This window comes from Caloenas nicobarica, chromosome 6, assembly GCF_036013445.1.
Source record: "Caloenas nicobarica isolate bCalNic1 chromosome 6, bCalNic1.hap1, whole genome shotgun sequence".
Taxonomy (NCBI): Eukaryota; Metazoa; Chordata; class Aves; order Columbiformes; family Columbidae; genus Caloenas; species Caloenas nicobarica.
The window spans coordinates 24,510,196-24,528,605 of NC_088250.1; the positions used below are offsets into that span (position 1 = coordinate 24,510,196).

General features: G+C 40.1%; 1 protein-coding gene across 2 annotated transcripts in view; it reads left to right on the plus strand.

The window, feature by feature from the left end:
- The first annotated feature begins 654 nt into the window (after positions 1 to 654).
- The window catches only part of RBMS1 (RNA binding motif single stranded interacting protein 1), a 150,369-nt gene continuing 132,613 nt past the window's right edge, over positions 655 to 18,410 (plus strand). For both annotated transcript variants that reach the window (XM_065637531.1, XM_065637532.1), the window contains exon 1: positions 655 to 974. In XM_065637531.1, coding sequence (XP_065493603.1) covers positions 900 to 974 — 75 coding nt within the window. In that variant the 5' untranslated portion in view covers positions 655 to 899. The remainder of the gene's footprint in view (positions 975 to 18,410) is intronic.

Consider the following 18,410-nt stretch of genomic DNA (forward strand, 5'->3'; position numbering starts at 1 on the left):
GAACAGGAATGTTTCCTGTTTGAGAATGAAGTGAACTCAGCACCGCTGTGGAAAGTATAAATCTAAGAATGCATGAAGGGCCAAATGCAGAATTTGGTCTGTTTTTATGGCTGCTGTTCTGTAAACTGATTTTAGCACTGCAGTCCCTTCTGCTTCTAGCAGATAAATGGACCTTCTACCGCCAGGCAGAATCAAAGCCAAATGTAGTTTTCCGAAATTGTATCCTGTTCTCCCCTAAAGCCTGCCCCCTGCACCCCTGCTCGGCAACAAGATGCACAAAGAGCAAAGGCAGCAACAAAGCACAACCCAACTAATTAGGTCAGGGCCGAGCCGGATGCGACCACTGCAGCGTGGGAACTCCCCGCTCCGCTCCCCGCGGGCACCGCAGCTTCTCCCGGCGCTGACGCGGCCCTTCGGCCGAGCGCCGCCGCTCGCTGCCCGCCGCGGTCAAGCCGCCCGTGCTCCTCAGGGGCTGCCCCGCCACCGGGCCGGGGCTCGCACGGCGGGCGCCGAGCGGGGTTAAGCACCGCCCCTCGCCCCTCTCTGCCTCCTTCCCGCCGTCCTCCCTCCCTCCCTCCGCCAGCCCTGCCCCGCCGCCTGGCACCGCCGCCGCCGCGCCCGCCCCGAGCGCTCCCCGCGCCGCCGCTCCGCCAGCCGGCCCGCCGCTGCTCGGCCCCGGCCGGGCGGGGACTTGGCAGGAACTCCGGGGAGAGAGCGAGAGTGCCTGCCCCCGCTCCGCTGTGGCTTTTGGGTGGAGAAGGAAGGTCTGGGCTCGGCCGAGGAGCAGCAGCCGCCGCCGCCGGACAGGAAGAGTCAGGAGGGAGAGAGAGACGGAGAGGCGGCTGGAGCCCCCCAAAGTGCCCCCCCATCCCTGCACTGCAGGCTACATTTCCAGCTTCATGGGCAAAGTGTGGAAACAGCAGATGTACCCCCAGTACACCACCTACTACTACCCCCAGTATCTGCAGGCGAAGGTAGGGTACGGCACGCCGGGCGGTGCGGCGGGTCTGCGGCTGGCCCCGCTCCCGGGCGGCGGGCCAGGGCCGAGCCCGGACGGGGGCTCCGCGGCGCGGGGCACGGCCCGGGGGAGGCGGTCAGGTTGCACTGGGGGACGGAGACAGGAAAGAGCTGGCAGCCCCTTCCTGCCACCCGCCGCCGTCGCCTCGGGAACGCCGCCGGGGAGCGCCGCCGGGAGCCCCCGGGCCGGCCGCGGCCGCCGCGCTCCCCGCCGGGCTCCCACCCTTCCCCTTGCTCCCGACTGTGCCGTCTCCGACCTGTCTCCTTCCCTCTCGCCTTCCCTCTCGCCTTCCCCCTCCCGCCGGCGGTCCCTCCTCTACCCCAGGGCCCTCGGCGTGTCTTCTCCTTCCCAACCACGTCCTCGGCCACCCCGCTGCAGAGTGGAGCTGTGCGGGGCCCCGCTCCTGATGCTTTCTCCTGGCGGAGAAGCCCCCGAGAACGCGGGGAAACGACCCAAACTTCATGCGGCAGGCCCCGACCGGCGGCTGTCCGCTGCTGGGAGCCGCTCTTTCCGCTGGGGCGGGGGTGCTTTGACATCTCGGGGGGTGGCAGGGCGGGCTTATTGCTGTGATGGGGATGGCCGTAATTCCACTTAAATACGGACACTGGGGAGGCTGCTGGACTCGGATAGATCCTCATTGTCTGTGGAGTTGGACCTTTGTGAGCTGCCACCTTACAGTTTACAAACTGGATTAAAAAAGCATTAAAGGTCCGGCTCCTGATGGTTAATGTTGTACACGAGTAGCTGTTGTTTGCAGGCAAATTGATTTTAGTAGTTCTTGTGGTGATGGATCTGCACCTCTTTTTTTTTTTTTTTTTTTTTTTTTTCCCTCTCCTTCGAGTCTGTAAGGGCAGCCAGCCCCACTGCTCTAGAAGCATCATGCTGCAAACTGGCAGATGCAGAGGTGGTTGCATCAGCTGTCTGGAACATTTAGCATAAGCCTCTCCAGCCACCAGTGTCACTCCTCAGAAATCAAAACAGACCCATATGAGGCTTCAATGTGTGAACTTTTTTTAGAGATTATAACCGTGGCATGGGGCCTTTTTTTTTTTTTTTTTTTTTTTTTTTGTTATTGGTATGTCCTGCCTGTGTGGCAATGACAGGACAAGAATTCCTTTCTCTGTATCTGCATATTTGATAGGCTCTTCTTTTTATTGTGTCCTGTGTTACTATATTGTGAAATGTAATTTATACTGCTTTGCTGAAAAATAAATTGTTTGACAGTCATGAGACATTTTACAAGTCAGCAACGAGAAGGCTTTGAAATGTGCTTTCATATAAACAGAAATTGATAGAAATATGATGAAGGTCTTTAGGTGATTTGAAATGACTAATCTCTTAAATGTGTAATCGACATCAGGCTACATAGTACAGTCTGTAGCCATTTAAAGATTATGCTGCAGAGTAATTACTTCAGTACTGTTTAGATATATGTTTAAAATCATTATTTTTAGGAAAGGTAGAGTGCCTAAGGGACAGCCTTTTGCGTCACTTAGGGGTATGATTTTATAAATATTCTGACATGAAGAAATGTTTTTGTTCAGAAACTTTTACCTTCATGGTTTCGTGTGGCATTAGTAAGTTACAAACTAAGTATATAACATTGAATATATATAAAGCAATGTCACTTGGCTTTTTTGACCTGTAAATAATTGAAGAGGGAGATAAACCCTAGTAGCTTACTGTAGTTATTAGAGTATGATCCTAGAAATCCATGATCCTATGAGAAAGCTTGATGGACCATCTTTTGAAAATGTTTCCTGTACAGCTAATTTAATATTGATTTGTATTACAGTCAATGACATCTTCAAAACATCTTGCAGTCTTTGCTATAAAATTATACAGCCTGAAATTACATTACTGTGTTTCAGCAGAGAGAACACACAGCCATTTGACCTACACACATGAAATAAAATATCTGAAAGTCTCCAGTTTTCAGGGATCTTTATTTTATAAAAGAAATAAAAAGGTGGCTCCTTGGTGTAGATAAAAGGACCGGTAACTGTAAGTTTTGATATTGAAGTATGCAGAATTCAGTAATATAAGCAATCTTCTCACTACGAATCCTTGCTGAACATGTAGAAAAATCAATTTAATTTGTAGTTTTCAGCTGTTCTGTTCTTTTGGCCCTAAAACAACCCATTGTCCAGCACGTGAACTATTTCAGTAATTCTGGAGAAATCTCTGGTTTTTATTAAAGAAAAATTATAATAGACTTGGATAGCCTTTGCTGAATGTATGATGGGTAACGGAATGTGATTAAACTGGGGGAGGTAAGAGATTTTGAAACTAGAAGTTTTGCCTCCCATTTTATCCTTATTTAAGTAATGATGGAAAGTTTGCTGACTAATAAACGGCAAATCGGTAACTAGGAGATGACAGGAATTGCTTGAAGATGGATTTTTTTCTGTAGAGAGCTCAAAAATACTTGTTAGAAATTGCATACATTCCTAATGGCTCTTTAGGTTAAAATGTTGATATGGTCAACTAATTTAATTGCTACAAAATATGTTATAGGTTTTAAAAGCAGATTTTGTGTCTATCTGTTATGATCTTCACAGTCTTATTCATGAAATGCTCAAGCTGGTTCAGTCGTATATTCTGGGAGGAAACATAAACATTTGCTGCGATTCAGCGCTACCCTCCCCCCTAATCTTAGGGTGTTCAGCATCAAAAGAGACCAGTGAAACCATGGATGTAAACGAAATGAACAAAATAAACATTGGAAGAATGTGTAAGGCTTTTTATATGAAAAATCATTATAGCAATGAAAATAATTTGAAATGGCTTCAAGTTGAAGCTTGTAAAACCTGCAGTTTTGGGACTGCCACAGTTTTTACTCTGGCAAATCGTATGTTTGACGTATCTGTTAAATTTTTGTGTCTTCTAATGAATGTATGTTTTAGGACAGTTGCTGTAGTGCAGCATAGTATTGCGTGTCAGAGAGCATCACAAATATTTCCAAGTTCAATGGATGTTTCTAAAAGTTTAGATACTTTCTTTAACAATTTTTTTGTAACATTGCTTTTAAAATGTCAGCTCAGTTTTATTTAATTTCCTTACTTAATATTTTATTTGAAATGAAGAGATTCTGTATTTTAGCATATTAGAAAATGATGTTAATTAAGATTGTGTGTGTTTTACTAATTCTTAAAGACATCTCTGACCAAGAGTAAAATCTGACTGTGCCAGGCAAAGCACAAAGACAGTTAGAGTACACATAAACAAATCTAAAAGTATATATACATCTCTAGGCCACAGTCTGTTTGCTTTGGTGAAGTAAGAAATAAAAGTGAAATTACGTTTTGTTTTCCTTTACCTAAATATCAAATGGAATTCAGGGATACGATGCACTCAATGATTTACAAATAAATTATGGTAAATAGCTGTATTGCTGGTTTTTCCTTGGAGAATAATACGACAATGTAACTAATTTTACTGATTTTACTGATTTTGCTTTCTGTATCATGAAGGAAATTTCTTTGTATAAGAGAGAATTAGTAGAAGATGGCAACATTTCCTATAAATAGCATAGTTTATTTAAAGTGCAAGCATTTAATAGTAATATATAAAATTTATATGATACTCGAATTCTATTTCTTTTGTATGGTTTTAGGTTACAACAACCCAGAATAAATGAAATCTTGTGAATCTTGCTAAATTACCTTAGAGTGGGCTTCTAACTGTATAATTTGGTAGCTGCAAAATTAGTGCCCTAGCAGCTATGAAAATAACTAATATTTCTAGAAGTTTGTGTAGGTTTGTAGGCAGGACTGTAGATGTAAACTCATATTGAGCAGGCAGATTCTGCCACATCAAAAACTTATTTTCAGGCTGTCGACAGCAAACTTTAAAATGGGAGCATTTAATCTTTATTCAAGCCTGTTGATGGCAGAGTAGGTAGAAAGCTGGTTAAAAGGGAACTCACTGTATTGTTAAACAAAGCAGATATGGAACTTTCGTATTAGGAGGTGCTGGATAATCCACAGTTTAGTGTCAGTGTATGAAGTTAATAGACCAATGTAGAACCTTCTGGTTTAGATGCTTCTAAAGCAGAAGCTCTAAGACCCTCTAATGGTTTGCTGCTAATGAAACTTTTACTCACCATATTCTGTACCAAGCACAGGCCTATTGCCCTTTAAAAAGTTTTACTAGCTTATGAGCAGATTTTAATCAGTGTAAATGATTACTAATTCTAATCAGTTCAGTTAGATTTATTCCATATGCACTATGACTGCCAAATCTGTACATAGTAAAAGAAAAGTCAAGTTTACAGTAACACAGAGTGTGTGTATATGTTTATAAGGTTAGATAAAAATAATGTTCACACCTCTTATTGTGGAAATGTATATTAATTGTCCATACTTCTGATCCCTCTGGTTCTTGAGTAGGCTTGGAAATCCATTAAAAAAAAAGCACAGGTTAGCTGCAGGCAAACTTTTTCTCCCTGTGCAGTTATCTGATCCTGTCAGCCTCAATAGCTTCTTGAATGAGTTTTCTCCCATTCCAGCCAAGCTGGGATTTTATTGTGGAACTATCCAAAGAATTTCTTCAAAAAGTATACCGCATTGTGGAAGAAAAGGAAGTGTGAAATTTACCAATTTTAAGAAAAACTTGAGAGTACTGATGTTGAGGTGATCCCTGCAGCTCTATAAAATAATCTCAGAAGATGTAAAATATGGAGAAATGAAGAATGTTCTCTAGAAAGTGCACTTAGTGACTTCAGGAAGGTTTAAACCTAGATATTCCATGCTGGGAGCACTGCATTGTTTGGATGTAGGTTAGTGTGTCATGTATGTTAATGTACCTCATTGTAACTATCTAAATAACTCTGATAAAGATACATGAGATGTAGAAACAGTTCACATCATCATCATCTTGAAGACTGGCATTATCGAAGTCAACATGAGTTTTGCCTTTCAGATGAGCATCATTTTATTTACTAGAAACTCAATTAATGCTTGGGTTATGCTGACCATGCTTAATTTGGGAGTGATTTGCAATGATGTGCTCTTCATAGTCTTCACTTCAGAGGAGCAAAAGTTAGGCAGTACAACATATAGATTGTGTGATGGGGGATGGAATCAAGGAGGAGTAGCAATGGCATCCATAAGATGTGCCGATTTTGTTTTTTTTCTAGGGAATCTTTCAAAAAGAGTTTTTAAAAAGCCATGACTTACCTCCCTTAATCCAGCCTCCTTAGAGAGAGGAACAGTATAAATATACATGCACTAGAGACGGAATTTGCAAATGACGAAGTAAAAAATATTTCCTCCACATCATTAATGGTAGAAATAACAGGTTCTTATTATCTTTGTAATTTCTAGAAGCTTGAGAATAAACTCATCCCTAGAGTACACTGTGCCTGGGGCTTAATTTGATACTGTGTGATTGGCCTCACTTAACAAATGTCAACAAAATTTGGTCCCTCTCCTTGATTCAGTAGTAACTTTGCTGCTGATGTGTATGAGTCTGATCCTGAGTCTGAAAATCGTATGGGACTGACTTCTACAGAAAAGTGATAAATCAATATATGGCTTGAAAAATTTATTCAGTACTATTTTCATTTGGTGTTTGATTATTAAACCCCCCAGGCACTGGGTATGTTCCAAAACCCTGTCTATGATGTTTATAACCAGTAGGTAGGGGACAGCTGTAAGAGACCAGAATTATACAATATGTCTGATTTGTAGTAGTGTATTTTCCAGCTTTACCTTCAATGCAGGATCCCAAGGCAGTCATGAAAGGTGTGCAATAAGTTTGCATGGGGAGAAGTTAATTTTCTTTGAATAAAACAGTTCTTTAAAGTATGTTTTCTTTCACAACTCTACTGTTACTCTTGGTAATGACTATAAGTTTTTCTTGTTACTTTTAAACCAGAGCTGGGCATGCTGTTTATATTCTTACCCTTATTCGTAAAGGGAACCCTACACTTCAAAATACTTTGCTTCTAGTGAGAGCATAAAGCTTCAGGTCTCAGTTTCAAGGATGAAATTTCCTGAAAGTGAACTTCTAAGCTTCCACTTAGTGCTGAAGGAAGGAGAAAAGGCAAAATTATTGAAATTTTCCAATGGATAATAACACAATGTAGTAAAGCATTGTTTTCTAAATCTATTTTTCTATAAACCAATACCTTTCAGAAACATACCTATTTTGGATATACATTAAAAAAACATCTTTGGACAGAATTTTTAAGCTGCTTTAAAGTCCAAGCAGCAGTTTGACCTGACAGTGTTGATAGTAAATCCATCACTCTTACACAGAAAGGTAATTGATGCTACTAATCCAGTGCTCCTAATGAACAACACTTGATTGTGACAGCAGTAAGGAAGTTTGAACAAAGCAGTAGTAATAAACTGGAAAATATAGCTTGGCACAGTTACCTATTTCAGTTTCATTCTTCCAAGTAGTCATAATAAAGAGCAAATAACAATGGTTTAAAAAGTAATTTTTTTCATGAAATTATGCTTTTGGTTTGAGAAATAGTCATTTGAAGATATATGCTCAGATTTAGCCAAAAATATGCTGCAAATTATATACTATTTTTTGTTGCGTTGTATAGATTTTTCTATAGCCTATGCAAAGCAGTGATCATAACTCTTTTGACTGGAAAATCACCTGCTTTGTTTAAGAAGTGAAAAATGTTGGAAAAATCAAGCTGATAAAAATCTGTTCTGAATTTAATTCATTTCAGTCAAAACACAGGCACTCAACAGATTCAGGTCATATTTACTGTGGCTAATAGGTGATAATTATCATCTGACTTCACGCACTTTCTTAGTCTTCCTCAGCTGAAAATACTGACACCTGCATTTAAATTTGATTTTGTTAAGTTCTAAGCTAAATTATATTATCTCAGAATTGAGGAAGCCGAAGAGCTCAGACATGGCTATAATAAGGTACCATGGCTCACTTGTTTCATGGTGGCCTTTATAAGCCACCATGGTCTGTTCATGGTCTGAGACCATAAGGATACATTAGATCTCAAGTGCTCATACTTCATGAAAGAGTATATTTAAGGTAAATTTCTGAAAGCTCAGTGGACACATAAGGCCTGTGAAAAGTGCTTCAGAATCATTCCAGGTAGATAAGCAGAGCTTACTGATGCAAAATGTGACTCAAAATGTTTGGTGTGACTCTTGTGCATTGAAAGGAAAGTATTGATCTTCTGTAGAGAGGTAAAGCGAACGGGCTTCACTTTGTGGATTTTACTACAGGTTAAGAACTGAATTCCCTTGCTTGTCTCTTGGCAACACACACTGACACGTTTTCCATAGTAGTTTATAGGCTGTGGTAGTATCTGTGACCTCTTCTATCCCTCAGGCCATAGCTACATAATCACTTTAATTTTACATAACTATGCACAGTAGCCAGAAAGGGCAGTCTTGTCTTCCCCCATTGCCCCCAGCAACTCATTCCTGTCCCTTCCTCTGTGCTGGCACTGGCATTCGTATGATCAGTCAGTGAGCTGAATCAAGAAACCAGTCTGGCTAAAAACTAACCCAAAAAACCCCAATTGTAATACATTTTTACAGTGGAGCAAGTAATGAGACACTGAAGGAGTTTGATATTTGCACAGCTATGGGTGAAGTTGTCCCTGAGATAAATACACCCTCTTGAGTTTCACTTTTGTACAGCAAAAAGGTGGTGCTTACTTCTCTAAATAAAAGGCTTTCCATGTCCTTGGCCAAAAGGGTGAGTGATCCAAGCCAAAGGAAGATACAACAGAACTCTTCGGTGGATTGCATATATATGCAGATAACTGCTGGCATCATTTTTCTTTGATTTTATTTTCTCTTTTACTGTTTTAAATTGTGTTAGATGTTGGTACATTAAGTGTTAAAAAACCGTTTGAGTCTGTCTTGCATTCTTATGACCAATGAGTGTGGAAGAAAGTGTGAAATAAGTTGCTGAGAGGGCTTAAGTTAGGTATAGGCCTGGGAGGAAGGAAGGAATCAAATGTAAATGGGGCTTCCAGAGGCCTTGTAGCATAGTGTTACATCTAACTTTCCATTTTCAGCACAGTGCAACATTGATATTTTATTTCATTCTGGGGAAAGAGGGGAGAAGGCTGGCACTTCAAATTAGCAGCAGCTGCAGAATTAAGACAAGGGTGTTAGTGACTCATTTGGAAAAGTACTAGCTAAAACATTCTGTCTCCTAGGGAAAAAAAAAAAAAGGTTTAAGAACGGTTTATGATACAAACTTTGAATTTCATGAATAGTGTCTGTGACCTTCTGGCTTCCTCCAGGCAGCTTTTCTGATTAGTGACCATTTGCTTTTGACAATTGCATATTAAAGTGAGGAGAATGCATGGGGACACTTTGGAAGGGGAAGCTTCTCTGTTAACAGGGTCAAAGACCCAGAATGTCTCATGCTTCTTTAGACACAGTCAGTTAGTGAGAAATTAAGATTCTTATTGTTCCAGGTAGAAAGAAAAAATGGTGATACTTAGTTGTTTTTTGATGTAGCTGAGTTATTGACAAAGAGTGGTCCAACTCCAGTTTCCCTGAACACGGAGATCTTGAATAACAGCAGCTGTTACTTTGTTCTCAGTCCCAAATTCCTTTCCCCAATCCAGTATTCTCTCTGTTTAGGCCTTTTACAGGCCATATACTCAGTGCCTATGTTTAGGTTGTTCTCTACTCTTTCCATATCTGTATTTGTGTGAGTTTTTTTTCCTTTCTGTGATGACTACATGTATTTCCCTGTACTTTCCCAAGGTCCTACAAATGGCTTTATTTAGCTGTCAGAAGGCTAAGGGGAGATCTCATTGCTGTCAAAATCTATCAAATAAAAATGTATAGACAAGGTGGAGCCAGACACTTCTTGATTGTACACTGGGATAGGATCACAGGATAATTCAGGTTGGAAGGACTTCAGAAGCTCTATAATTGAACTTTCTGCTCAAAGCAGGGTCATCTAGATCAGACCAGGTTGCTCAGGGCCTTATCCAGTCTGGTCCTGAAAACCTCCAAGGATGGAGACACACAGCTCTGCACAAGCTCTTCCAACTCTGGCCGCCCTCACAGTGAATTTCCCCCCCAACCCCTGCACCCTTATTTCCAGGCTGAACCTCTCTTATTTCAACTTACGCTCATTGACTTATCCTTGCACCACATACCGCTGTAAGAACCTGGCTTCTCCTTGATAACCTCCTGAGAGGTTTCCATTCTACAAATAGAAAGCTGCTGTTAAGTCCCACCAAAGCTTTCTCTCCTCAGACTGAACAAGCCTAGTTCCTTCAGCTTTTTGCAGAGCATGTGATCCACCTGCCAACCATCTTCCCAGCCCTCTACTGAACTTACCCCAGCTTATCAATGTCTGTCTTTTACTGAGGGCCCAAAGCTGTATGTCATATTCTAGATGGAGTCTATCAAATGCTGAGTAGAGGGGGACGGTCACTTCCCTCACCTGACCGCAGCCCAGCAGGCACACCTTACTGCCAGAGCGTGCTGCTGGCTTATGCTCAGCTCACTGTCTGCCACAGCCCCCCAGGTCTGTTCCAGCAGAGCTGCTCCCCAGCCAGTCAGTTCCCAGCCTGGAACATTGCAAGGGACTCTTGCTTCCCAGGTGCAGAACTTTTCTCTGACAGGAAAATGTTAAACACACCAGTCCCCGGATGGACCCTTGTAGTGCTCCATTTGTTACTGGCCTCCAAGTACAGTATAACCCATTAACTGTGATTCTCTGAGCCTGACCAGCCTGTTAGTTTTATTCCCATCTAGTTGTCTGCCCATCCAGACTATAAAGTCCTTACAGTCCAGGAATATAGTGGGACACAATGTCAAATTCCTTGCTAAAATCAATGTGAATGGCATTCACTGCTCTCTCCTTGCCTACAGATCTAGTACTTTTCTCATAGAAGGGAACAGGCAGTAGGATGCAACACAAAGGACACAAGTAGTGACATAAGAAAATTCTAATTAGATATGAAGAAATTTTTTTTCACCATAAGGGTGGCCAAACACGTGAGCAGATGCCAAGAGAGGTGTGGAATCTCTTGCAGACAGCAAAAACTCAACTGGACAGTTGAACCTTCTCTTGGAGGGAATTTGGACTAGATGACCTCCAGACATCCTTTGCAACCTAGTGTGAGATCCTGTAAGGCAGACTCTGGTAACTATCATCAGCCTAAGAGGCTCTAAAGTAACTGTTGCTGTTCCTTCTCTGTTTCATCATTGTAGGCCGTGATATGGCATTTGGAAAGGAAAGGTATAGAAGGAATTCCCTTTTTCTGTTTAACAGAACATGCATTCTATAAATATGCAAATTACATTGCAATAATCTCTTCAGCATGCAAATTCCCTTATCCCATTTTAACAAATATCTCACTTAGGCTGCTTAAAATTTAAGGTTTTATGTGTGTCTATTTGTTTGTTTTTCTCCTAGCAGAACCTTACAGTGTTACAAAACTATGGTGCAAATTGCCAAAGACATGTATACATTCTCATACCAAATCACTTCTTTAGGCTGACATGTCTTGTTCCTGCATCAAATCTGAATTTGTTGATAAGTTTTTGTCTTTGACATGGATTAAAAATTAAATTAGAAAATAATTAAGCCCAAATTAAATCTTGTTTCTTTATAAGCAGATGTTATTCAGAGGAACAGGAAAGAGGACTGAGGAAGGCAGTGTCCTGACTTTCTAGTAGAAAAAGTGGGAAGAATTAGCATGTTCCTGTTGTCCTTCACTGACAGTTCTGCTATATCTCAAGTGACTTTTCTTCTGAATTACAGTAAGTTCATCAGCTGCAGAAGCTATGGTATGTGATGGCTTCCAAACTCACCCACTCACCCAGCTTCTTTAGCCCGCTCTGCTTTTATTAGCACTTCTTTCCAGTGCCTTTTATATACTCCCCCATATTTTCTAAGGATTTTCAATGGCAGGTATAATAATAGAAAGCTCTCATGATACCAAATCCTGAAGTTAATCTTAAAGATGCTGCTTCTACTAGATCTTAAAAAAAAAAAAAAAATCACAGCTGTAGTTGTCAGCCAGATTGGTGATGCGAATAACATGTAAAACCCACCAAATGTCAGTTCATTTTTACACTGCTAACTAAATACTGTGATCGTGGTTGTTCATCAATTCTGAAAATCAGGTTTCTTGTTAGGTGCCAGAATATATATTCAGGGACCTAAAACAGGGTTAAGTTGGCCTTACAATGACTTCCTTATGGCCAGAAAGTTGCAGAGACAGTAGCATTATCACTCCAAATCATTATCATGGAAATGAAATTCCCTAATTGAACATTTCATTTCCCTTTTTATCTTAGAGTGTTTACTTTGATGGTGACTGGGCTACCTGAACATAAATCAAAGTGAAGATTTTTACAAAAATATAGGATTGGGAATAAAGGAGGAGAGATTTGTGCACCGGAGATATTTCTTAGGAATTTTAAATGCTATTCTTGGACTTTTATTTAGTTGGGGGCCTGGGACTAGGGAGGAGTGTTAGCCACCATCTAACACTTACACACTCGGTAGCCGTGCATATTTCTGGGAGAAACAGCAAAAAAAATTGGTAAAAATGAAAGAAGAATGACAGAAGTTTACTTTGCCATGTTGTCCCAAAAGGAGGCAGAAAAGCAACTATGCATATTTTATATCTGCTACCACTTTCCTTCTTTTAAAACTGAAAGTGGAATTCCATGTCAGATGAATAATTGAACAATGAACAAATGAATAATAAATACTTCTTTTTAAACTCATATGAAATATAATGCATCATTTTCCATGCTTGCTTACACTCCATTCCACTATGTCAAGGTTAGTATAAATGGCTTCTCTTTTACTGATACTTACATGAAGTTTAGAAACGCATACGCGTTGAACAACAGAATTCCTGACATTTCCACAGAACAGCTGTTTAGGAGTAGAGATTTGTCTGAACTGTTAATTCAGTTTCCTTGATTGACTCGTTTTTGTTATTCTTTGTCCTTGACACTGTGGTGTCTACTCTGCAGGATAACCTGTGCTTCAAGTAACATAGATATTGGGCAATCTCGTGAAGTTTGTGTGTATCATGTATAAAATATTCAGGTTTGCTGTCTGTATAATGCAGGCATTCATGTGTAAAATGGGTACTTCATTGTGTTGTTTTCATAAATTAAGACCTTAGTCCTTCTCTTGGCACTGATATTGAGCTCCATTTATTCTCTAGTTTAAATGGCCATAGAATCTTGTCTTTGCAGAAAAATCGTGCACCGGAATCTTATTTTTATCTCAAGAAATAAGCAACATCACAACGTTAATTTTCACATTTGTTTCATTACAACCCCCCCAGTTTTCAGTTTAGATGAGCTGCAAAATCTCCAGACCATACCAGATGATTCATACCAACCTATAGGTTTAAAGCAGAATTCAGGAACGATTTGCTGTTGGAGAGAAGGCTCACTGTTATCAAGGGTTGTATACAAGTCTGAGCAACTCTGGCTTGACTAATTACTGGAGGATGTCAGAAGGCTGAGCTGGGATTTCTGGGAGTAGGAACCTGAGAGTCATGTCTGGGAATGACAAATATTTCACAGTTTTAGTGAGAATTTTTGATAATTGATACTTTTAGAAATAGCATCTGGAAAAGAGGAAAGGAAAGCATGGCTTAGGATACCAATGGGAGAAAAACAGAGAAGCAGTCTAGTTTCTGCAATTGTATGTAGTCTCGGCTTCGCTGAAGCAATAGACACCTTTGGGAGAACTACCTGTCGTCAGTCCTTACTGCCACATTGAGACCCAGAGCAGCTGGTCTCAGGAGCACGGGGTTTGCAAGGAATGGAGGTGTTTCTACAGGGCTGATCCGCTTTGCTTTCTGTGCCCCTCTGGCATTGAGCTTATCTCTGAAAGTGGGTTAAACAGGCTCTTAAAGCTGGCTATAGACCTGTCTCTTGAGTCTTGTGTTGTCATTTGAGATAGGAAAAGAGGAAAAGGTAAGTGAAAATTACGAAGCTGGATGGAGGGAAAACATAAGGAAAACTAATTTTGAAAAAGGAAAAATGCTGTAGAGAACAGATAAGGGAGAGAAAAGAGCAGGGAAGAGAAAGGGAATGGTTCAGTGGAGAGGCTGTGTCGTGTGTGCCAGAGCATGGCACAAGAAGATGCCTCCAACTGCCAGGCCGTCCATGGGGAGCTGCATCTCCAACAAAAGGAGATAAAAAGAACTTGTTTTGGGGACTGCTAAAGTTCAGCAAGAATTAAAGGTTATTTTTACAAAAACCATGGAGAGTTTTGGGGAACAGACAGGCAAGACCTCTGGGAAAGGCCTTGTTTTATATAGATTGTGAGAGGACAAAAGGTGCTCGTGGGGCAAATTTGGCAGTTATCTTTGCGTCTAAACTGGTGCAAGCATATGGTGATACTGTAGATGTGCTACAGAGGTAAGGTCCTCAGAATCGAAGACTTGGCATTTTGTTTTATTTCTTGTAGATCATACATCTGTTTTCTTATTACACTGAAACTAGAGTAAGTGCAAAGCCTTCCTGAACACACTCTGAAGTGACATAGTGAGGTTGCTGTTCTTTTTGATATTTTATATGTTCAGAAATTCTCTTATCCTAATAGATCTGGCATGAATCTGAAGCCAAGAAAATATACAGTATGGCAAACACTAAATGAATTTAGCATCCACTTAGCAGCCAGAATATCACTACACTGTATCACACACTACTTCTGGGAAAAGTGGTTAAACAGAAAAAAAAAATCAGAAGGCATCCATTACAATATAAAAAATTAGAAGAGTATGCATGGAAAATAGTGTTCATCTGAAATTATACAGTACAGAGTGTTTCAAAAAGATGGACCCAATTTCAAAGATTTCAAATTGGGTCCATCTTTTTGAAACACCCTGTATATCAGCCAGAGTGAAACTCTGCATTTATAGCAACATATTTTCATGTCTTTAAGCTTTACACACACAGAGACATGCTTTCTTATACGGAAGTTTTCATCGTTCATTTATGCTGTTTGTTCTATGCCAGAATGTGTCTGTGTCCAAGCACACTGTTCTGGTCATGCGTCAGTCTGCTCAGAGGCCGTGGTCTGTCCTGGCAGCCGGAGCCAATCCAGTGTTTGGATTAGAAATAACATTCCAGCCTGCTTTGGTGAGCAGAGAGGTGGGCTTTCTACTTAGATTAAGATCACATGGAGGGAAAAGCAGGACCAAGAGAAGGTTTGAAATGCTAGAGTCACCACCAGAGAACAGCATTTTCAGTTCCTATAACTGAGATGGGATGATTTGCATATTTTAATTCATTGTTTTTTGTGAAGTGGCCAGAATCACTCTCAACCTAGCTGTGGACTTTGCACATGGTGGAGATCATCATATTATAAAAGGGTAACACAGAGCTTGTATTTTTGTGTCACATTCTACCACTGTGGAGCAACACAGCCCAAAAAAAGGCTTTAGTTTTATGGAAAAGCAGTCACAAATAACAAATAGTGATTTTGCACTTCTGGTGTGCTATCCTGAAGCCATGACTCCATCTGACCAAGAGGAGATCCTTCTTATTTTGTTCAGGTTTAATGTCTCTTTATCGTGGCCTTCCTTTCCTTTCTTTCCCTCCTTTCCTTCTTTCAATTTTTTAATCATTGGTTGTATTGGCCATGTTAACCCTCAAAAAATGATAAAATCCAAGAGTTTTGCAGCACATGGTTTCATCCTGCATCTTTCTCATGTTCAGTGATCCTTTGAGAATGGTATTTGGTATCTAATTCCTTTATTCTGACAGCAGGGATCTTTGAGAGGTGACTGCTTTGCAAGCACTGTGCACAATACTAGCACAGCAAGCATTGGTGGAAGGCCAGGTATAAGGATTTATTAGGTATTCTGGAATAATTATCCCCAAATAACTTCAAGTGAACAGAGCTTTGTTCTTGAATAAGAGTATAATTGTCCAAAACAGCATAATCCACTTTCAAAGCCAGCTAAACAAGAAAAGGCATTCTTATTCTAAAATGTGATTGCCTCCTCATGGCGTCACTTATAAATGTTGTTATATTTTAAAGTGTTAATCTGATAGAATTTTTACACATACATGAGACTTCAGTTCGTACTTCTTCTGAAGACAGAGCCTTAAAGGTTTGATGGTACTGAAGTAAATGCACTGGAGTATAAGGGAGAAAAAGCTATGAAAGGTGTGGAATATTGATGCTAACAAGATTTAAGCTTGTCTACACTTAAAAATGTAATGGGACTTATCAGGACATACTTTTTTGGAATTATTGAGTGTTATAAATTCCTATATAGATGTTCACATATCACATGTCCATATCAGGGGTTATTGCGGAGTAGTTCTGGTGAATTTCCAAATGTAGACAAGACTTAATTGAGTTAGCCTCATGTGCTAAACTGATGTCAACTAGAACTCTATTAACTGTATTGTCCTCTAATTAATAATTTTAATAGTTTTAATTATATGACTAAATCCAGTAATACCAGAAGTAAATAAATGCACAATGAATATTTATTCACTTTGCTAACTGAGCATTTTGCCTGCATGCACTATTCAGGACTGAGCTTCAGAGTACTTGGCAGAAGACAGATGAGATTTCTCTGTGTTCTTTTTGATCTCTCCTTTCTTGAAAATGATAAGTACTGAAGTTACACAGGTGTCTTGAATTTAATTTTAAATGGAAAGGTTTCTAGGATATAGAGCAGTGCAAAACACAAGTAATTACATGAATATGTGTATCATAATTATATTAACACATTTATATTATATTAAATAGTAGTTTTAGAAAGAAAAAGTTGTGTTACACAGAAGGATGGATATGAAGTTGCTTAGCTTTATAAAACCCACATTTACAATGATATGCATATATTTAGTTTCAGTAAGTGTTGGCGTGAGAGCAACTCTGCTTACTTGTAGTGCTGTAACTGGAGGGGAATAGAGTTAAATAAGTCATGCAGAGTAGAATTTGACTATAAATACAGAAAAAACTTAGTTGCAGTCTGTAGCATATTCTACTTTCGTGACTCTTACAGACTTCAAAGAGAATTGTACATTGGCATCCCAGGGCAGAAATTGGCTGTGTGCTTGGAAGCATGAAATCTCTCAAGGTAATGCTTCATAACTATGGAATGTATCCCATGACTGATATGTAGCTAAGAACTGAGAATCAAATTACGCATTAGAAATAGTTGAAATTAAATATTTTTCTAGTAAAAGACAGCATTATGCTGGGTAAACAATATACGTTTTCATTTTCTAGGGATGCATTGGAGCATAAATATATGAAGCATTTAAATACGTATGTTTGTATTTCCTGCTTTCTTTGAATTACAGTAAAATTTCTTGAAGAAATAGGCATTTTTACTTGAGTTCATTTATTAGAGTTTTATGTTTGACTCTTGTAACTATTTTTCATTTCTTTTTGCATTCTTCTTTTTTTCAGTCCAATTGAATTTGGAATTTCTGATCTTAAGCAATTAATTTCCAAACATACAGGAGCAGATATCCCTAAATTTTTATTGGCATCTGCACAGAATCATGCACTAAGGTGTTCTTGGTGCTCTTTTATTTCAAAAAAAAAAAAAAGTTACTGAAAACAAGATAAATCGGTGAACTTTGTTGTCCATATTAATGCATCTAAGATCAACAAGAATTACCTGACTATTCATTTTCACAGTGGTCCAGACCCTTGCAGCTCCAGACGAGCTGTTTTGTCCTCAATTGGACAGACGTACCTTCTGTAGCATCAACTCCACTCACTTTTCCTGAATTCATTCCCAGTACAAACTGAAGCCCTCTACTGGTCATGTTTAATGGGGGGCATTGGACTCCATCCACCTGGTCATCTCCTGCCTGTCTAGAGCGTTGCTGGGCCAGGTGGGGAAGGTGATGATCACAATTTTGGCTGAACAGCTTGTGTAGTTGGGGAGACCCTTCTCTATTGCCTTTGATCAACATAAGGCATTGCTGAGGGTCCAGCTAAACCTGCAGAGAGCAAATTCTGGTGGGAAACAGAAAAGGATGTTTATTTAAAATAAAATAAATAGTAAAGGAAATGCAGATTTTCTTACATTTGTTATTTTACCTGACATTCTGTTCATATTAGCCCAGGTGGTCAGGAGGATTTTCTTTGGAAGCTGCATTTGCCACTGCATTTGATAGACTACAAGGTACTTGGTAATTGATTTAGTTTATCAGTTGTTACACTTTATATTATGAAAGCACCCTGGCAGCCCTCCACACGGGTCAGGAATCCCTTGCACCAGGTATGGGACTGCCATGGAGGGCTTTCCTGCCTCGGGGAAACACAGGAGACAAAATGGACTTAGGAGGCTATAAACAAACTGGGTAGTAGTTGTGTTTTGTGTGATCATCCTTGGGGCTAAGATAGACTGCTACTTTTTTGAAAACTTGTTGCATAATGTGAATTCAATATCCTGTGA